The sequence below is a fragment of the Simochromis diagramma genome, unplaced genomic scaffold (assembly GCF_900408965.1).
Source record: "Simochromis diagramma unplaced genomic scaffold, fSimDia1.1 OVJJ01000753.1, whole genome shotgun sequence".
NCBI classification, from domain to species: domain Eukaryota; kingdom Metazoa; phylum Chordata; class Actinopteri; order Cichliformes; family Cichlidae; genus Simochromis; species Simochromis diagramma.
This window is the reverse complement of record NW_024387523.1, coordinates 13199238-13218550: the sequence shown is the minus strand read 5'-3', so window position 1 is coordinate 13218550 and position 19313 is coordinate 13199238. Positions and strand designations below refer to the sequence as shown.

At 40.4% G+C, this 19313-nt stretch overlaps 2 protein-coding genes across 5 annotated transcripts in view; both read right to left on the bottom strand.

The window, feature by feature from the left end:
* Positions 1-418: 418 nt before the first annotated feature.
* Positions 419-5455, bottom strand: LOC120726677 (galactose-specific lectin nattectin-like). Of its 3 annotated transcripts, none has more exons than XM_040020439.1 (3): positions 4251-5455; positions 1475-4051; positions 419-1137 (listed from the first exon to the last, which is right to left on the bottom strand). In XM_040020439.1, exons 2-3 carry the CDS (start codon positions 1560-1562, stop codon positions 704-706), a joined length of 522 nt encoding a protein of 173 aa, XP_039876373.1. In that variant the 5' UTR covers positions 1563-4051; positions 4251-5455; the 3' UTR covers positions 419-703. The 3 variants fall into 3 exon arrangements, with proteins under 3 accessions (XP_039876373.1, XP_039876371.1, XP_039876370.1); XM_040020437.1 differs by having other exon boundaries at positions 1475-4382; positions 4510-5455; XM_040020436.1 differs by having other exon boundaries at positions 1475-5455.
* Positions 5456-6156: 701 nt separating this feature from the next.
* LOC120726676 (rap guanine nucleotide exchange factor 5-like) overlaps positions 6157-19313 on the bottom strand; it is a 47317-nt gene continuing 34160 nt past the window's right edge. For both annotated transcript variants that reach the window (XM_040020434.1, XM_040020435.1), the window contains exons 12-26: positions 17279-17357; positions 17032-17176; positions 14181-14272; positions 14041-14071; positions 13680-13758; positions 13310-13459; positions 13014-13111; positions 12259-12381; positions 11713-11891; positions 11504-11594; positions 11373-11423; positions 11169-11256; positions 11021-11085; positions 10267-10321; positions 6157-9723 (exon numbers count right to left, since the gene is read on the bottom strand). In XM_040020434.1, the coding sequence (XP_039876368.1) occupies positions 9605-9723; positions 10267-10321; positions 11021-11085; positions 11169-11256; positions 11373-11423; positions 11504-11594; positions 11713-11891; positions 12259-12381; positions 13014-13111; positions 13310-13459; positions 13680-13758; positions 14041-14071; positions 14181-14272; positions 17032-17176; positions 17279-17357 (1445 nt within the window). In that variant the 3' untranslated portion in view covers positions 6157-9604. The remainder of the gene's footprint in view (positions 9724-10266; positions 10322-11020; positions 11086-11168; positions 11257-11372; positions 11424-11503; positions 11595-11712; positions 11892-12258; positions 12382-13013; positions 13112-13309; positions 13460-13679; positions 13759-14040; positions 14072-14180; positions 14273-17031; positions 17177-17278; positions 17358-19313) is intronic.

The following is a 19313-nucleotide window of genomic DNA, read 5'->3' as shown; positions in this document are numbered from 1 at the left end:
ACTGTTTTTGGCTGCAGTGGTTATTATTATATTTACATGCTTCCAGCTCCCGTTTCTGGTCGGTGACAACTCGTAGTTTTCAACTCTCCTTTTTCTCCTTCCTGGCGCTCATATACACATAACGGGTATGGCAGTCCATTCTCCCTGCAGCACGGACTACACTGCCCATGAGGCTACATTCATTAGGGCTATGCATGTAACACTCTGCCTGTTGCCTTCTTATTAAATAATTTTTTGAATAATTTTTTAAAACACTTCTTCACGTCATTATATGGGCCGCAAATAGGGGTGACGTGGACCGTTAGATTGAGACACAGGTATTACTGCCTCTTAATGTGTGTTTTGTCTGGTTTTACACCAGCGTGGAATTACCAAAAATAGAGAGGGCATAGCCTAACATATGAAAAAGGAAAAGACAGCTATGTAATCCATTTATTTCAACAAAGTAACTGTATTCTGAATACCAACCCATATAAACGGTAACTGTAGCGGAATACAGTTACTCATATTTTGTATTTTAAATGTGTAACGGCGGTACATGTATTCCGTCCATCTGAGCTAACAGTGGATGATTCTGTATTCATGAAAATCAAGTTGAGCGGAATTTAATGACTTTTGCACAGACACACAAAAGACAGATTACAGTGTGCATTCACATCTTTATTGTAGCATTGTACTAGCAGGAACAGAAGGTTCAGTGCTTCTAAGGACAGGTAATGCGTGTTGCACAAATATAAGGTAAATTGGTAGCACACGAGTAGTCATTCCATTTCTTATCTGATACTACATTGGTGTGAACACAGTGTTCATTTCCTTCCATATTATCTGGTTGTGCTCGACTCCAGTAGACAAAACGCAGTGGACAACCATCGGACCACATCCAGGTGCCTTCTTTATAGTTGTCACTGAGTCCAATCCAGGTGAATCCCTCTGCGTGGTCAAAGTTCTGGATCAGGTTTTTCACAAAACTCTGTTCCTCTGTATTGCGGATGGACACCAGGTTGGCTCCCTGTGACAAACAGTAGACCTCTGCATCAGCCCAGGTCATGTGGGTGGCGACATATTTGTAGCAGCGGTCGTTGAAGCTCCACCAGAACATGGGACAGGCTCCACGTTGCAGTTTAAATTTCCGTTCACCTGAAAGGAAAACAGAATTCAGGGCTGGATGAAACTGTTAAGATGTTGAAGAGATTTTTTTTCTCAGAGTCACAGAAACAGAGGTGAAAATGCTCTGCTGGTATTGAAACAAGTGACTGCTTTAATTTAAGCGCTGCAGAGAATCATGGCTGCACAGCTGAAATAATGCCACTGGTCAAATGCATTTGGCAAAAGCTTTTCCCTCATTCACAGTTACAAAGAAGAGGAGCATAAGGTAACAAATATCCACATAAAATGATCTTTTGTTAACATAATAACCACAAATAAAGGTAAAAGTAAATAAGGGAAAATAAGAGCTAGAAAATGGGCCGGTTACCAGGTTGTTGCTTCACTTCATTGTCATCAGAGGGAGACTCAGAAGGAGCACCCAGAGCCAGACCAAACAAGAAGATGAGCAAGATCATGTTGGAGCTTTAAGTCTCACAGTATGATGAGTAGCTGCTGAAGCTTCCTTATGTAGGATGGTTTCTTTTATAGCTGCCTGAGTGGGTGTTTTTACTGCTGGTGTGATATCATTGGTCAGATAGACCAAAACTCTCCACCATAAACAATAACAATAAATATAAGCCTGAAAAAATCAAATTCCAAAGAAATTCATAATTGTTTAACTGTTGAACAGTTTCCTCTTGGCACATTCAGGAGAACGTGACTCTTTATTTTATGTAGTTATATATTCATTGCACGGTAAAAAGCCTTATCAAGGTCATGAACAATTAAACAGGACAGGTCAGAGCTACGAAAGGAAAAGTAAAACAGACGAGTTAATCTAACATAAAGAGAACAAAGTCTGTCCACACAGAAGGATCCTCGCTTTCATTTTGGCAGGACAATTTAAAGTAAATAAGAAAATAACAAACTATTAAGACATATTTATTAATAAATGTGTTGTTTTCTCACTTTGGTTTAAATGTCAGCACTATTATGTCATTATGCTTTTTAGTTTCTATGAAGAATTACAACATGAGGACCCAAATGCAGACACTGACAACGGTGAGGGCAACACACACACACACACACACACACACACACACACACACACACACACACACACACACACACACACACACACACACATTTTCATATCTCAGTCAGGACATTTCCCTAGCTGCTCACCCTGACCATCAAAAATAAATGCTAAAGTTACTGGAACTTTCATGATACAATAAAAGCATTCTATCATAAACTAAAAAAACAAAACATAAAAATAGACTAAGAACAAAGTCCTGGTATTTACAGATAACCACCTTGACTTATCTGATGAAATTATCTTATTTCATCAGATAAGGATGAATAGTATTTGGAGCTGCACACATAACTCCACAGAAAGCAAAAGCAAAAGATGTAATTCTAGCTGGCAGAGGCCATGAGATTTATTAGCTACAAGTCTTAAATAGTTGTCAAATGCCACATTAAGGAACTTATAGAATTCTGAGATTTTATGTAAACATTTGCACAAGCTTTCACACATGCCACAGTTTATTTTTTAAACTCATTAAGTTCACAGTTTTTTTTTTACATTTTTATTGTTGTATGCTCATTACCATAGTACTGTAGTATCACCCCAAGAGAGCATGTTGCAGTCAGGCTGCTGGTTTACTTGTGGTTTCTAGGATGTTTAAAATAGAAAGGGAGGCAGGCCCCTCTTCTGTGAAACCAGCTTCCGGTTTGGATTTGGGAGACAGACACCCACTCTACTTTTAAAATTAGGCTTAAATTTTCATTTTTGATAAAGTTTATAGTTAGTGCTGGATCAGGTAACCCTGAATCCATCTTTTGATAGTTTGCAATAGATCTTGGCTGCTGACAGAATATAGGCATCAATAATACTACATCATTACAAATCCTTCAATATGTCCTCTTTTGAATTATGAGATTTGCAGGTTTTGTTTCGCGCCATAATCCATTGTCTAACCTGCTTCTCCCTGTGCTCAGGTTTTGCTTGGAGGACCTGTGGATATGGAGTGGTGAGCAGCCTTTATTTCACATGAACGTTTGGTAATTATTTGGAATCTGTGGAAACCCTGAAGGAAGACCGGGACTGTTACCACTTTGTGGCTGAGTTGCTGTCATTCCCAATCACGTCCACTTTTTTATAATACCACTAATAGCTGACTGTGGAACATTTGGCAGCAAGATAACTTGATGACTGGACTTGTTGCACGGGTTACATCCTGTTACAGTATCACACTGGAATTCACTGAGCTTCTGAGAGTGAGATATTTTTTTCACAAATGTTTGTAGAAGCAGTCTGCATGCCGAGGTGCTTGATTTTATACACCTGTGGCCATGGAAGTGATTGGAACACCTGAATTCAATGATTTGGATGGGTGAGTGAATGCTTGTGACAATACAGTACATGTGTGTTTACTTTTATATCATTTTGCCAAGAATGACTTTTATAATAAAACTATTCTATCCTGAACTAACAACAGAGTCCAGATATTTACAGCAGATAATGAACAGTATTTGGTGACCTGCAAGTGACCCCGCATATATAATCAAACATACGGAAAGTGAAAGCACAGGATGTAAATGCCACATTAAGGAACTTTAACAAAACTTTAAGTAGTTTAGTAGTTTTAAGTAGTATAGTTATAAAAGGTAAAAACTTGACTCTTGTTTTGAAGAAAGGTGTAATATTAAGGCTAATAATTTTGTCTGTCTGGTGTCTGGTCTTGTGCATCATTCTATGATTGCATATTCACGGCTTTTTTTCTTGTGCACCAGACCCGACGTCTGGAGCAGGACAAAAACACAGGACTCAGGCAGGCGTCGTGCAAAGATAGATCCGTTTCCCCAGCATCTGGAGCTCGCTACTTGTTGCTGGACAAGGAGAGGGGATCCAGTTGACTCCGCCTCCATTCCAACCAAGATAAGTGATAAGTGTCGTTGCCTGATAACAGAATAATCACGTCTGTGTAAACTCGATTCATTTAAACTCAGTATACCACGTTCTCAAACCACGTTTTTCCATGATTTGAACACTGGGGAACAAATTGTGGCAGATTCAGCCTAAACGCATGGACACAAATTCTGTCGGAGATAACTGCCATGGCACGACAGCTGTACTATTCACTGTGGTTGCTGCTTACCCTCTCCTGGGTCGCCTGACTGTTTGCCAGAATCGCTTCAAGGCAGTCCGAAAGTCTTCTTCCATGGCCTCAAAAAACTCCTCCCCAATCAACTTGGAGTTGACCTGGATTTTTCTGTATCTGAAAACAAACCTAACCAGGGGGAAGTACAAGTTTACAAATTCATCAACCAATTGAGACAAGAGTAAACAGGTGTGAAAACGCCCTAAGAAATTAATCGCCAGAAACATTCCTACTGCTAATATAGTAAAATACATACCTGGATAGAAAAATACACAACATCTTTGGAAATACTACAACAGTGCTTTCTGTTGAACGTCAGACATCTTGCTTTTAGAGTTTGCATTCACTTAATCCACAGAGGTTCTGCATAACTTGTGCTCCATTCTGGGGGCTGTTGGTGTTTCAAAGCAGAGACAAAAACAAAACCATTTGATGGGGGCGGGGAGGCTTGGAATCAAAGACTAAACTATGCTGCTTTAAGTTGTGGAAATAGCAGACAGCATTTCACCATGAGGCACCGTTCTCAGTCTCTCCTCAGCACAGCAATGTTAAGCAAATATGCAAGTAAAGTTAATTTATGTTGTCTTTCAAGATACAAATCACAAGGATATAAAATCAACAAAACATAAGCCCAGGAGTTAGATAACATCAGAATGTCAGGATGTTTAATATGAAATGTCTTAATGGGTTCAGGAGGACTCACAATATTGAACAATATTTAACATGCAATGTAAATCACAATATAAATGTAAATAAATGTAATGCAAATCGTGCATCTGATATTTATTCCTAACAATAAGAACATTGAGAGGACGCAGCGAGTGGGCCGAGGTGGCTTTCAGCTGGAGCAGAGAGGAGAGCTGCACACACCTGCACATGATCTAATGGAAGGAGCCACATGTGTAAACAAAAATAAACAAATAAACAAAAGTAAACATCTGATCATGGATCATGACATCATAACAACATGAATCTTTACTGTGCAGTCTTAATGTGCTTTAACCAGTTAGTAAGTTGTATCAGACATGTCTTTTTCTTTTAAATTCCTAACGACCAGTAGTGCGAGTTGCACATACAAAAGAAAGGGTTTTTTGGACACTCAAGGTCATTCCATATAACATCTGGGCCAAAGTTTATGTGTGCACAGGTCTCCTTTCCTTGACCCCATAATTCAAAGCTGATTTGAGATCCATCAGACTACATCCATCTGCCTTCTTTGTGAATGTCACCGAGTCCGATCCAAGTGAAGACATTTTCACCACTTAAGGTCTTACACAAGGTTTGGATAAAATTATGTTCCTCCAGACTGGATGGACACAAGGTTGGGTCCCTTTGACACACAGTGCAGCTCTGCATCAGCCCAGGTCATAGTTACAGCATTGTGCATGTAGCAGCTGTAGCTGTAGCTGTACCAGGGGTTGGGGACAGTTACCACACAATAAATGTACTTCTTGTTCATCTGAAGTAGATAGAGCACCCAGAACCAGCAAGAAGTCAAGGTCATCGTGTTAGGGCTTTAATCCGTCACTTTTGATAAAGTGTGTTGCTGGAATTTAAAAGGTGGATGTCACCAAGAATCCTATAGAGAAATGTGACTGGATGCTTTCTTTTATGGACCCCAGAGAGGGTGAGTGCAATGTTAGTCAAATATCACTGGCCAAAAGCACTTTCGCCAAATAAAAAACTAAACTTCATTTGGGCGTAACTGCACAGGATTTGAATATAAGCCAGAAAAGACCTTCCCTTCTCCACTGTCAGTCAGATTTTGACATAATCAAACATACTTCAGAGATTACACTGAACCGAGTCTGATACGACTGTCGTTGCATCAGCCACCACATTCGCTCGTCCACATCTACATAGTATCCGAACATCGGCCAACAAAAAGACAAACACCTGGAGATATGTCACATAAAACCTATAATTTATTCCTTTTCAGTAAAATCTTCACATAGTAAAACGCAGCTTTAGAAAAGACGTGACTTCAGCCGTCTGAAGGTCGAGGGGAGACAAAGGGAGACGTATTGCTTTGTGGTTGACTTTCTTTTTTTTTCCCCATTTACAACAGATAAATAACATACCAAACATAGGCATATATTTACACATCAACAATATTACAATAGTACAAAGCCTTCAACATGTCCTCTCTTGCATTGTGAACATTGTGGTTTTGTTTTGTTTTTTTCGTCATGCAAACAGGTTTTAAACAACACTGTTCTAAAAAAAAAAAAGTAACTTTAGACACTCATAACAGTGGCCGAGTAACACTACATAGAGTCTCTGTTGGTCTCCTCCCTATTACAGTTTTTACTGCTAACAAAAAAAGCAACAACAACAAAAAAAATCTGATCTCTGATCTGGTCCTCTGCTGCCCTCATGTGGCCACAGAACGTGACAGCAAGTCCTTTTACTTTCCCTCTTTTGCAGTTTCAAACCACAAACATCTTCTTCTGCACTGTTAAAGTTCCTGACATGGCACAAAAAACAGAGACATTTTTTTCCACCTATGAAATACATAAATAAACAATATATTACAATAAATAACTTCTGCTCTCTCAACACAACGAGCAGAGGTGTGTGTGCATGTGCGCTTTGTTTACAGGTTAATAGTAAAAATGACTACCACGAGGCCTTCATGTGACACTGAATTCAAACAGATCATGGCTCTCATTCATCACCTCCAGCCAGGCAAAGAATCACCAGCTTGCTTTCCCCACAACCAAAAAAGGAATCTTTAAAAATTTGAAGAGGAAAAAAATAAAGCCAAACAAATTAAAGTAATAAGAAGGTTAAATTTGTTTAGTGCAGCAACGTGCAGCAAAGGATGGCAAACATCAGATGGATACAGATGAATGCTCAATCCGACTTTTAACTAATTCTGAACGTGTCAGTTTTCTTTCTCTAAAGCACGACTGGACTCGAGGATTTTACACGACTCCAATACTCTTGAGATAAATACAAAGCAATGAAATGCAGACTAAAGGTGTGTCTGCAAAACATTCAGTGACAACAAAAGGGTTAGAGTGTATATTTCAAAGAATCTTTAATGCACAGTGAGAAGCAGCTTATAACACAAGAACTATGTTTAAAGTGACTCTTCACCTTCACATCCTTGAGTTCTTTCTTGTAAAGAACCAACGATGCCTTCGGCACTAAAACAGTGTCAAGAACTTTAAGAAGGTTCTGATCTAGAGGTGGAAAAAACAGCTCTTTGCTGTGAAAGTGTTTAAATGATGATGGTGGACACTTGTGGCAACATTTTTACTGTATTGCACTTCATCCTAATGTCTTGCCTTAGAAGAATCAAAAACAATGCAACACACATGTGGCAATGTGGAAGAAAGCCTACAGATGTTTCCTCCCACTCAGCAGAAATGTATTGCTGAAAAAACAGGCAAGGCATGAACAGATATCGGGCACAAAATAATGAAAATACTAGTATGTTTTTTTCCTTAATCTCTATTTCTCATCATCTGTCATTACTCCTCTATGATTCATCCAGTAGTCAATTTCTTTCGCAGAGTGATAGTTTGTGTAACAAGACGGCAGATTCTACTAATGGAAATATTAAATAAGGGTTTTTCACGTCTTATGGCTTTATCAACAAGACAACAACATAACTTGGGAACTAATTGGATTCAAAGTAGATTTCTTTAGGAGAACCACAATTAAAAGGTTCAACAATCTATAGAAGAACCAAAATTAAATATCCCATCCATGCACGTGTTATTATACAGGAATTCTCTGTAATTGTGCTTCCATTATTCAGTCTCTCCCTTTGTTATCTTTCAAAGAGTTTACATGAGACCACTTCTGCATGAAGTGATATTTTCAGTCAGTAGGAATTAATCGAAATCTCCTCTTAACTCTTATTGAACCCTTAATGATGACCTCTGACACCTCAGCATATATCAACAAAGATGTGGTTTTATGACCATTAGACTAGTTTCTGGGTTTTTCTAAAGGTAGGCAGAGACCGCCCTCACTAACTTCTGAGGCACACTCAGTCATTTTGTTCTATAAGTGGACCTGAAATACGACAGAAACCACTCAGGTTAGAAAAAGCGCTTCAAGGGGTAAAGAATTAAACCACAATTCTGTGGCACAAAGCTATTATTTATGTCTTGAGTTGGAATACTTTATCTGTCTAACACAATAAAACACAACAACAAACATAGAAAAGAGAACATAGCTCTGTGCTGGGGCCTTGTTTCAACAGAAGCCCGATACAATCTCACACACACAACCTGAACTCAGTCACGATGAAGTCAAACAGCATCTCAGTGAGAACTAAGACGTCAGATTTTCCTTATTCCAGGAAATAAAACTCTGTGACAAAAAGACACGGATTCCCAAACAAACCAAGAGCCTCACAGAACAATCTGTGCTGCAAGACTCCACGTGAGTTTTGGCACTGAAAAATGTGTAGGTCCATATACACAATGCAGTGTTATCAGTAACTGTTCACACAAAAACACCATAGAGAAGAGTGCGCGAAGGGCGTCGGCCTTAAAAGTCAAACAGGAGTTGGACAAAAAAAAACTTCAGCTTGTCCAGTGTTTCCTTCACTGTTAACGGTGCACCTTGACTCACAGACTCTATAGATCACAGAGAAAGTCTGAGTGAGTATCGCTGTGTAAAGTGTGCTGCCTCATCACAGTAACAAGAAAAAAGCTGCACCCCATCAACTAAATAACTACAGCATGTGCGGAGTTAATGTATCACAAGTCAAAGATGTTCCATGTAGATAAAATCAGATTAGAGCACCCACAGTAGCGATTGTGGCCACAGGTCCTTCACTCCTCTACAGGTGCTTTTGTGTTTGTAGCTGAACTGAAATGTAACGAGGAGGCTATCGACTCCTTACTGACCCCTCAGGGGGCACGACGACGTGACGGCAAAAAAAATAAAGTTTAAAAATTCCACCTGCTGAACAGGCTAATAAATAACAAAAGATCGATCACAAGAACAAAACGATGACATACTCAGTCCAATAGATACTGTACAAACTAATTACAGCCTCCTCTGCTCTGTGTCTGCGTTTGGCAAATCTCCACTTCGCTGCGCAGATTCGGTTCTTGTAGAAAGTTCACAGGTCGTGCGCAGTTTATGAATCCTTTCTTGGCATGTGTTTGGCTTTTACCAGAGCACACCTTGTTGTCCATTTGGCACCACTGCTGGTAGCATAATTTGTTGTCGGCATGTGACATTGTCGTGTACAGAGCGTCCTCTACGTCACACAGCAGCATTTCCACCATTGTGTCTCTGTGAGTGAGTGAGTGTATGTGTGTGTGTCTGTGTGTGTGTGTGTGTGTGTGTCTGTGTGTGTGTGTGTGTGCGTGCGTCTCTGTTTAAGCGCGGGGCTCCAGTTTGTGTGAAAGTTCAAAAAGCGTCTGCTGATTGTCGATAATGTGCAGGTAGTGAACGCTCGCCCTCACCTCTGCACTGTCGACCCCAATTACCTCGTTGCCTAAAAGACAAACGCACACACATCAGTGGATTCAACACAACATACACACACAGTTACTACAAACAGACTGTATTACAGCCTTGGAAAGAAAGAAATAAAAGACTGTCTGGAAATGGTTGCTTGGAAACTGGAAGAAACTGACTCAGGTAAAAATGCAGTACACTAACTGAGCTGCAGATGGCGACAGATTCTTCTCAAGGATTTGAAAACAGCATAAACAACAGCTTCCAGCAGAAAAAACAACTATCTTTTAATATTTTTTTACTTTTTGATGTCATGGCATTATAGATAGACACAAACTTCTAATGTGTAGTACATAGATATATGTGACAGCTCCTTTATGGATTATAAACTACTGGAAGTATATGATTTGTTTACACTGTGAAAAATATATACCATATACTTAATAAGTACCTAAACTTCAGCAACCTGCATGTTTGATATGTTTTACATTGGATGTCCTTCCTAACTACACTATGGAGTGATCAGAAGCGCGACTTTGAACCTAAAGATTCAGTTCAGTAAAAAAATGACATAACCCACCTGACTGGTCACTTTGGCAGTGGCGAATCATTCTCACCGTGTCTGCAATCATATGCTGTTGGTTTAAGAGAACACATGTTGCATTAGGGTGACATTAAACTGGAAAGATCACATTTGTTCTGGTGGACTGTAAACATCAAGAGCTTTTCTTTTGTCCAAAACATCCATCTTTTTACAAACCAAACACATTTAACAGGCCAGCGTTTTACTATTGGTGATGGTGGATTCACTACTCAGCATGTACTCTGGAAATACAAAGCATCTACTTTCATCAGTCAACTTGACAACAAATAGTAGATGGTGCCTTCATCAGATGTATGATGTATTCACCACAGATGCAACTTGGTATTGTTATAATATATTGCAGAATACTGACAAAACAAAAACTACAGAGCATAACAGTCCCTGCTTTTTTAAGGACCCTGAGCACAAACATGAATTTCCCATTTGTTTTCTCCACTGACATTTCAGAAAAAGCTCTTAGTAAGTCTGCTTTGGATGATTACAACATTATAGCTCATAATCAAAACCCCCATGAAAAATATAAATGTGATTTTTACTTCCAAAATCTCACTGTTGCACTCTTTCATTGTCACAATACAAATATCCAAGTATCGTGACCTTGTTATCACCTACACTGCAAAGCTTAAGTCTGCAGAATAAATCTAGAGAAGCTGAAAGGAAAAAATACTTAAATGTCACATGGAAATGGTTTGAGGCACTGAAAGACATTAAAGAAATGACTCAAACTCACCAACTTCTCAAAGTTGACCAAGTTGTCATGGAAGGTCTTATTTCCCTCGTGGATAAAAGTGATATCTAAAAGCAGGAGACAGGCTTATTAGGGATTCATTCAGTGTTTCTGTGTGTGTGTGCGTGTGTGTAGGATTTAGAGTAGATACCTTTTAAGAGAAGAGGCATGAAAGGGATCTTAGGAGGTTTCATCCTCTTGAAGGCTTCTCTGTAGGCTTTGTGGTTTAGAGATGGATCCTGGAAAAAGAGATGGAGGAAAACAGAAAGCAGAGTAAAGAAAAGGAGGAAGCATTTAAAGGAATAGCACATTTTCATCTCTGCGTGTTTCTCTATGTCTGTCCACCAGGTCTCACCGTGATGAGTTCCAGCTCTGAGAAGAGCTTCTTGAACTTCCCCGGACATTTCTGAAAGGGAAAGCGTTTGCTCAGAGCTGGACTTGAAAATAGGCATCGTAATGAACAGACTCAGTTCTGTTAAGACTTACCTCCCACGTTTGGTTGAGTCGACTGACAGCAGCTGTGTTAAGACCCATGATGATGGCAAATGCAGAGTTCAGATTTCTCTGGGCTTTACAGCTGTGTGCAACACAGGCAGAAGCAGAAAAATGTTATTAAAAAAAGGAGATAAAACATGATGTGCTTAAAACATACTCTTCATTTTGTTTACATGACCACGTGTGTGTTCTGTTCTTACTGAGCTGCAATCTTGATAAACTTCTTGAGAAGCTGTACTCGCTTGTTGAGCGATACACACATGAGCACCTCGGACATGACCCACTGCTGGACCTCGTTACAGCGCTGCAGCAGGACTGAGAGCGCCGCCGTGTGGCCAGTGCCAGGAGCGCGGCTCAGAGTGTAGTACACCAGCTCCTGCTGCATGTTGACGGAAAGAAAGAGTGTGAGTGAAAAACATCAAGAAACACACACTCTATAAACGAGGCTACCTCGCCATTGCTTGTTTCACTCTAATCTTGCTATTGCTTAATTTTTTTGAATTTAAAATCAAAAAGCCAAGATGGAGCCTGTGTCTCTTCATCTGTGCTATGTTTAAAGTTTTCACAAGAACAACACATCTAAAAAGCCACTCAGCTGCTGGCTGAGCTGTGCTCATGAACCAGGAAGTCTCGCTGAGCATTTGCTTATACTCTGATGCGTAAACTTCAGCAGCATCTGTCGTAAATATGAATTTATTTAAAACTCTGTGCATACACCACATACATTTATCTGTATGAGTGGATACCTCGTGAATGGATTTGAAGAGACTCCAATCCAGGTGTGTGAGGGCAGCTGCCACATCCCAGGTGTTGATGCCCAGGAGTCGAACTGGCCTCCTGCTTAGCTCAGCACTGTCTGTTAAAGGAGGCTGCACATACAAACCCGTAGAGAAATTTAAATTATTGCACAAAAAGACAAGGCATGCTCAAATAAAATCCTATCAGGAGCATTAGTCAATTTGCATCTGCATCAGTGTGTATGTGGCATTATGGCCACATCTGTTCTGGGACCTTTTCATTTATCAGCTGTTATAAACGCCGATAACGATAGTTCTGCAGATAGCTAATATCGCCCCACCAACAAATCAGTCAGGCTCTAGCCGCTAAGACATTCAGACATAGATCTCACTCTGTGATGATGATGCCCCTTTACAAAGGTGCCCTGAAACGGCACTTTCCAGTCCAGCTGTCACTGTCGGGCAACCACACAATAATTGTGGCTCACACGTTTTCCTCTCCTACTGAGCCAGAGTTAATAACAATCACCAGGCCTGAGCCTCTCCAGTTTGCTGCTGCATGACTCATTGCAACACTGAAAATATGTCTGCTGGGGAAGTGAAATACTCATTTTCATGCCTGATTTGCCAAGAAAGTGATACAGAGGCTAAATAACTAACTTTGTTTGCTGTGTTTTGCTTTGGACCTGCAAGCTGCAACTTGAGCTTCTTTTAAAGACTGAATGTTACAGAAAGACAAAAAAAAAATGCAGCCATTTACATACCAAGATCTCAGTAAGATCCCTGCGACAGGCCACAAGCTTTCCTTGTGGGGTCAGAGACTCAGAGTACACACAGTCACTGGGCTGTAACACCCTCCGCTCTTCAGAGACAAACACAGACAGAAGGAGAGAGATGAACGAGAGCCAAGAAAATGTATCAGTGATTCCCAGCTAGGAGGACTTGTACAGCTATTTTTGAGGAGCAGGTCAGGCAGCAGGAGTAAATCCCACATATTGCTTATATTAGAAAACTATCTTGACTATAAGTTCTACTTGAATTGTGCTTGAATCGCATTTACCTCCAGTGTGCGACACCACGGCGAGCACCATGTCCTCTTCTGCTCTGTCCATCTTCAGAGCCACAATCCGCAGAAGCTCATGGGCCTCCAGCGAGGGATGCGTGTGGACACTCAGGTAGGAGTCGGCACTCACGTACACGCAGCAAATAACTGAAAAACACGCAAACATGGCGAGAGTAAATGTCTAAAATAAACGAATACTGAAATTCTGGAGAAAGAAAACTTCAGTTAGTTTTTGCCAAAAATATAGTTGAAAACACCATTTAAGCAATTTGCATGTGCAAACTAAAATTACACTCCACAACTGTAATTATGCATAACTGTGTAGAGTTTGGGGCAGTGATTGTGTATGTCTGTGTCTGTTACTCACCCTCTCTGGTATCGGTCTGTGGACTGCGGAGCTGCAAACAGTTTTCCTTCAGACTCATATGCTGATACATTTGTTTGCTCTGCGAGAAGAACGGAGGACAAATGGAGATTTGAAATGCTTTATCTAGTCTGTGCTGGATGTTATTAGGCACTGATAGCACCTATATTATCTCCATCAGCACCTACACTGCTTAAAGAAAATCTAAAAAGGTTGTTTCTGTGTTATTTAACAATGCAAAAATACAGATCCTCCATCTGTTTTAGCTTGTTGTGGATAAGTCAGTAAGTACAGTGGCCAATGTGAGTCAATCTTTTTCTAAATATGTGACAGATTCTCTCTCATATCCATTTGTGTGTTATACCTTTTGGTTTGGAGGGCAGTCATCCACCGTGCTGCAAGAAACAAAGAAACTAGTGAAGGAGTGAAGGAGGTTACGGGTAGTCAAAATAAGGCAGACAGATGAGTTTACACATCATCACATGCTTCTTTAATGTCTCTTACTGCCTGCGACGCAGAAGTTTCTGAAACTCCTTCAGGTCTTTCTCCAATGTGGGGAACTCGTACAGATCTTCTAAAACACACCTGTACAGAGTCTGACAGACAGAGAAAGGAAATGTTATTAAAATCCATGATCACATGATTCATGCTAAATACTTCTTGACTAATGGTAAAGGTTGTCTGAGCCAGAAAAAAAAAATAAAAAAGAATGTGTGCTAACCTCACTCTATTGCACAGCAGGCATAAGAGCCAATCACAGCTTTTAGTGTGAGGAACATTTTATAAACACATGTATACAAAGACTGACCTCAATGCAACATAACAACCAGGATCACTCTGCGCTGACTGTGTAATAAACAGCTGTGTATGTGCCATAGTTATCTGAACTTAGCTGTACGTCAGAACACACTGATAAAATATCTTATAGATATATAACCATATATATTTTTGACCACTGATTTATTTCTGTTACTACTTTATGTTTATGTTATAAAAAATAGATTAAAAAATAAAGTTATGAATCTGTCACGGACCCGACTCTGGGGACTCGGGGTCCATGAGCAGTGAGAATTATTATTAACTATTATTATTATTATTATTATCATTTGGTGTGTGTCGTCTGCACTGCCACTGTTCTCTGTCCACATTTGTATGTAGCTGTTTTCTGTGGCCAAGTTACACAGAACTTCAGGCCTGGTGGGTGTGGCCCTGCTTGAGGACTGGCCACACCTGAAGTCCTTGCCACACACCTGCTGATGATTTAGGAGAGCGATGGAGCTTCCACCGGCGCGGGATTATTGCGTTAGACTTCACGTCAGTCTTGTAGTTTAGTTGGAAAATCAGTGAGTGTATTCCTGCTTGGATTAAGTGTTTTAACGGCCGCCTCTATTGTTTTCCTCAGGAGGAGTGTGGGACGAGAGACAGCAGTGAGCACGGGGAGTGCAGAGACACAGGAGCAGAGAGCACTAAACTGGGACTTTTCGGGAAGAAGACACGACACGGGAGTAAAGGGGGAGCACAGGAATTTATTGCTTTTTTGCACTGTAAATAAACGCACCGCTTGCAGTGAAGAGTCCTGCGTTCTGGGTCCTCCTTTCCCCACATCCCTACAGTTTGCCCTGGCAAACCGTGACAGAATCCCCATAACCAAAGTTAACTTAATCAGATTGTCTTGATTCATTTAGTCAAACCCCAAACTGCTTTATTTGTAATTGTTTTATCAAAATACATGCTGTCTAATAAATATGGAAGCATCAGTTCAACATTTTACATTTATCTGTTACTTAATGTTATACTTTTAAACCCAGATACTAAAGAGAAAAAGAAAATCTATAACCCATTCTGTGTCTGATACCTCAGCCAGGCAACCTGCCTTTACAAATATTTGTTTAAAAAAAATGTTTCGCTCTAAAGAGCTCAATGAATTTGAGCAAAGTACTGTGATAGGATGTCACTGTCATAACAGGTCAGCTCATGAAATTCCCTCTCTCCTAGATACTCCACAATCAGCTCTAAGTGGTATTATAACAAACTGGAGGTGATTGGGAACGACAGCAACTCAATTACAGAACGGGGTCACCGAGTTCTGAAGCGCATAGTGTGTAAAAATTGCCAACGCTCTGCTGACTCAGCAACTGCAGAGCTCTAAATCTCCTCTGGTGTTAACATCAACACAAAAATTGTGCACCGGGAGCTTCATGGCATGGGTTTCCATAGTTGAACTGTAGGTGTAATGTGTAGGTGGCGCAGCACAGACACCAATGCTGGGGATAGACTGCCACATTCCTAGACACATACATTCTGTTTAACTCCTTTAGTTCCAGTGTGATAGTTCCTCCATCACCAAGTGTAGTACTTAAACCTATGCCTGGACATGCCACAGAATAAGTGACGCGACTGAATTAGCTCTCAGAACTTGCATGGATCCACACAAACGCACACGCATCTCCAGACGCCTCCTTATTGTTGTCATTGACCCACTGTAGCCTCCGGTCCCTATTCCCCTCTCGTTCCTCAGTTACTAGGCAACTATCACCTGGGTTACACACTCCATTTGAGATTATACCAATGCCAACCCTACCACTTTGGTTTCCATGGCAACCCGGCACCGAGCAATGGGGCCGTCAGGTTACGGAGGGACAAGTGATGTGCGAGTATATGTGTGTGCGTGTGGGTGTACACGTTTGATTGTGTTGTGTGTGTTTGTTTGTTTCCCCTTCGGTGTCAGAGACATCCCGAGTCGATGCAGCGAACCATGTGAAAATAACAAGAACGCAGACAGACGCAAGCAGCATTTGTGAAGAAAAATGTGAGTTATGGGAGGTTATGTGACACTTAGGATTCTGTGTGTGTGTGCTTTCAATCACTACCATGCCCATACGTGATACAAATTGAAGAAGCTTCCAGATTATAATGTGGAATAAAGCATAATAATTGTATAATAATTGTCAATGTTATTTTGGATTCTTCTGTGAAGTCATACAAAACACATCTCACGATACATTCAGAAACTCCTGCATTTTATTATTTGCCAGAAGGATGAGATGAATCTAGTAAAGAAGGATTTGCTTGTGGGAGAAGGCAGGAACGCCGATCAGTTTGTCATCACATGCAGCAAGCGCACACATGTGCACAAACACACATACACAAAGCTCCTTATCCTTTCTAAAAAGCACTTGATGTCCAGTCATGCAGAACTTAAGGAAGGACAACTTAATTTAGAAGACAGGGAGACAAATGAAGATGAATGAGCCTTTTGATGTTCTTCAGCAATACATTTAAGAGAAGACAAGACTGGATCAAACTCAACATGTCTTTAAAACTATATAATCAGAAATAGTGAAGAAGGCCATACCTTCATGAAGCTCCTGACGTGCTCCTCTTCCTTTAGGAAATCCTTATAGAGTCTGCTCCAGTGGGAAACAAGCTGCAGTACTTTACGTTTCCTGAAGAGGGCATCTTTGCCCTCCTCCTGGCCCCTGCAGCGTGTGCTGCTATAGGTGACTGTGGTCAAGGAACAACAAAGGGGAATATGGAGTCTGAAACGTGTGTGTTAATATGACTGTGTTTGAATCAATGCATGGTTTTCCTTGTAAGGATATTGTCCCAGCAGGGCCTGACAGAGGTCATGAGTGGACATGAACACCAGATACGTTAACAGGAAATCATCCAGCAGCATTTCTGAAAAACAGAAAAAAACATTGTTAAAAATCTAAAATCTTTACTTGAAAAGTGATCCAAGATATGTTTTCTCCTTATCTGTGGGATTAAGATGTGGAAAGCCAAAACAAAGTATCTTATATTCTTCTATCCCTCAATTAACTTCTGATTTCCCCAGATGAGCAGCAGAAGTTAGTTTCACTTTAAAAATCAATTACAGCTTTTTAAGATACAAAAGAGAGGTCGAGCAATAAATCTTCAAGCTTGAGCTCAATGCCCTATTTTCTTCTTTTACTTGCCCTTCGACTAGACTTAAAGCAGCAATAATCACATGTTACATGAACAGTGTCTCTTTATAGTGAGGAATCCAAAGATAATTATAACCCATTTCCACAGTTCCCAGCAAAGCATTTTTAATAGTACACATTTATTAATAATAATAATAATAATAATGATAATGATACAGATGGATACATAGCAAACTACAACTCCAAACATTCACACTCTTCTCTTTCCCTTCACATGGAGATCTCCCCCTTCCTGAGCCTGGTTCTGCCAGAGGTTTCTTCCTCTTAAAAGGAAGTTTTTCTTTCCCACCTACACAAAGTGCTTGATCATAGTCAGCTGTTTGACTGCTTAGAGGTTTCTCGAGAATACTGCAGTGTCTTTATCTTACAGTATAAACTGCCTTGAGACAACCATTTGCTGCATAATTAAACTTGGATTGACATTAATTTAAATATTCTGGAGTTTAAAGTTACTTTCTTATGTCACCAACCACTCCCACACAGTCCTGACGAAGCAGATTATACTTTCTTTATAATTTTACCCAAAGCTGCTTTTTACTAAATATTGAGCTATTTTTCTTTGTCAAGAGAATTTTTGATGTCTCACCAGGTTTTTTTGGGTCCCCGGGGGAAAATTTAAACAAACCTATGACAATGAGCAAGTCAGGCTTTTCTTCCTTTTGGCTCATTTTCCAAACAACTTCAAAAAAAAAAAAAAAAAACCTACTCAAATTTATCAGAGTGGAGCGAGCTAATGTGCAAGGCATAAGCCAAGAGTGTGTGTGAGACTCAGCAGGTGATCAATGGGTAAGAACCAAATATAAACAGCCCTCGTGGCAGATGGGTAATGAGCCATTGTTGGTGCTGTGAAGAAGTTGCTCTGTGTGTGTGTGTGTGTGTGTGTGTGTGTGTGTGTGTGTGTGTGTGTGTGTGTGTGGTGTCAACTCTTTCCCTGGGAAAATGTGTGACCCACATATGACTCTGTCAGGCAGAGAGCAAAGAAATCAATTATAGAAGACCGAGCATAGGCTGAGGCATTAATATTTTATCAACGGTCTTTGCTTTAAAAATAAAAACACAACTCTTGAGAAATATTTTAAGCAGGTCTGACAGTACTTATCACTTTTTCAGAACCCCGTTCACTCACTTTCCTCACACTTCCTATTCAATCTGAGGAAGTGGAGCCCTTTCTTGACCATTTATCAGTTCTTTTCCTGTTTCCCACCCTCTGTCTCTCCATCCTAAAGTATCCCCATCTACCCCCTGCTCCACTACACACACCCCCATTTTTCATTTTCTCCTTCTTAGCGATTACATTTCCCCCTGCTACTTCTCTCCTCCTACATTCACCCTCTCCCAGCTCTCTGTGATGATAAATATCCATTTTCATCTTCAACATATGCCCTCTGCGTTTACCCGCTGGCACACACAAAGTCAAACACATGCGCTCAGACACACACATAGCACCCTGATGAATAACTCACTGAGTTCTGACCTTGGGCACTTTATCTCTTGTGAGAGAGAAAGGGGTGGAAACAAGAAGAGAGAGAAACTGTGTGTGTGCTGAACTAATCGCACTAATCTGCTGCTGTGTTTTTGTTGCGTCTGTGTTCTCTTTGTGCGTGCACGGTGCACGGTGAGGGGTGTTTGGGGTAATCGCTGCGGAAGCGTGTTTGAGCCTGTTCAACAT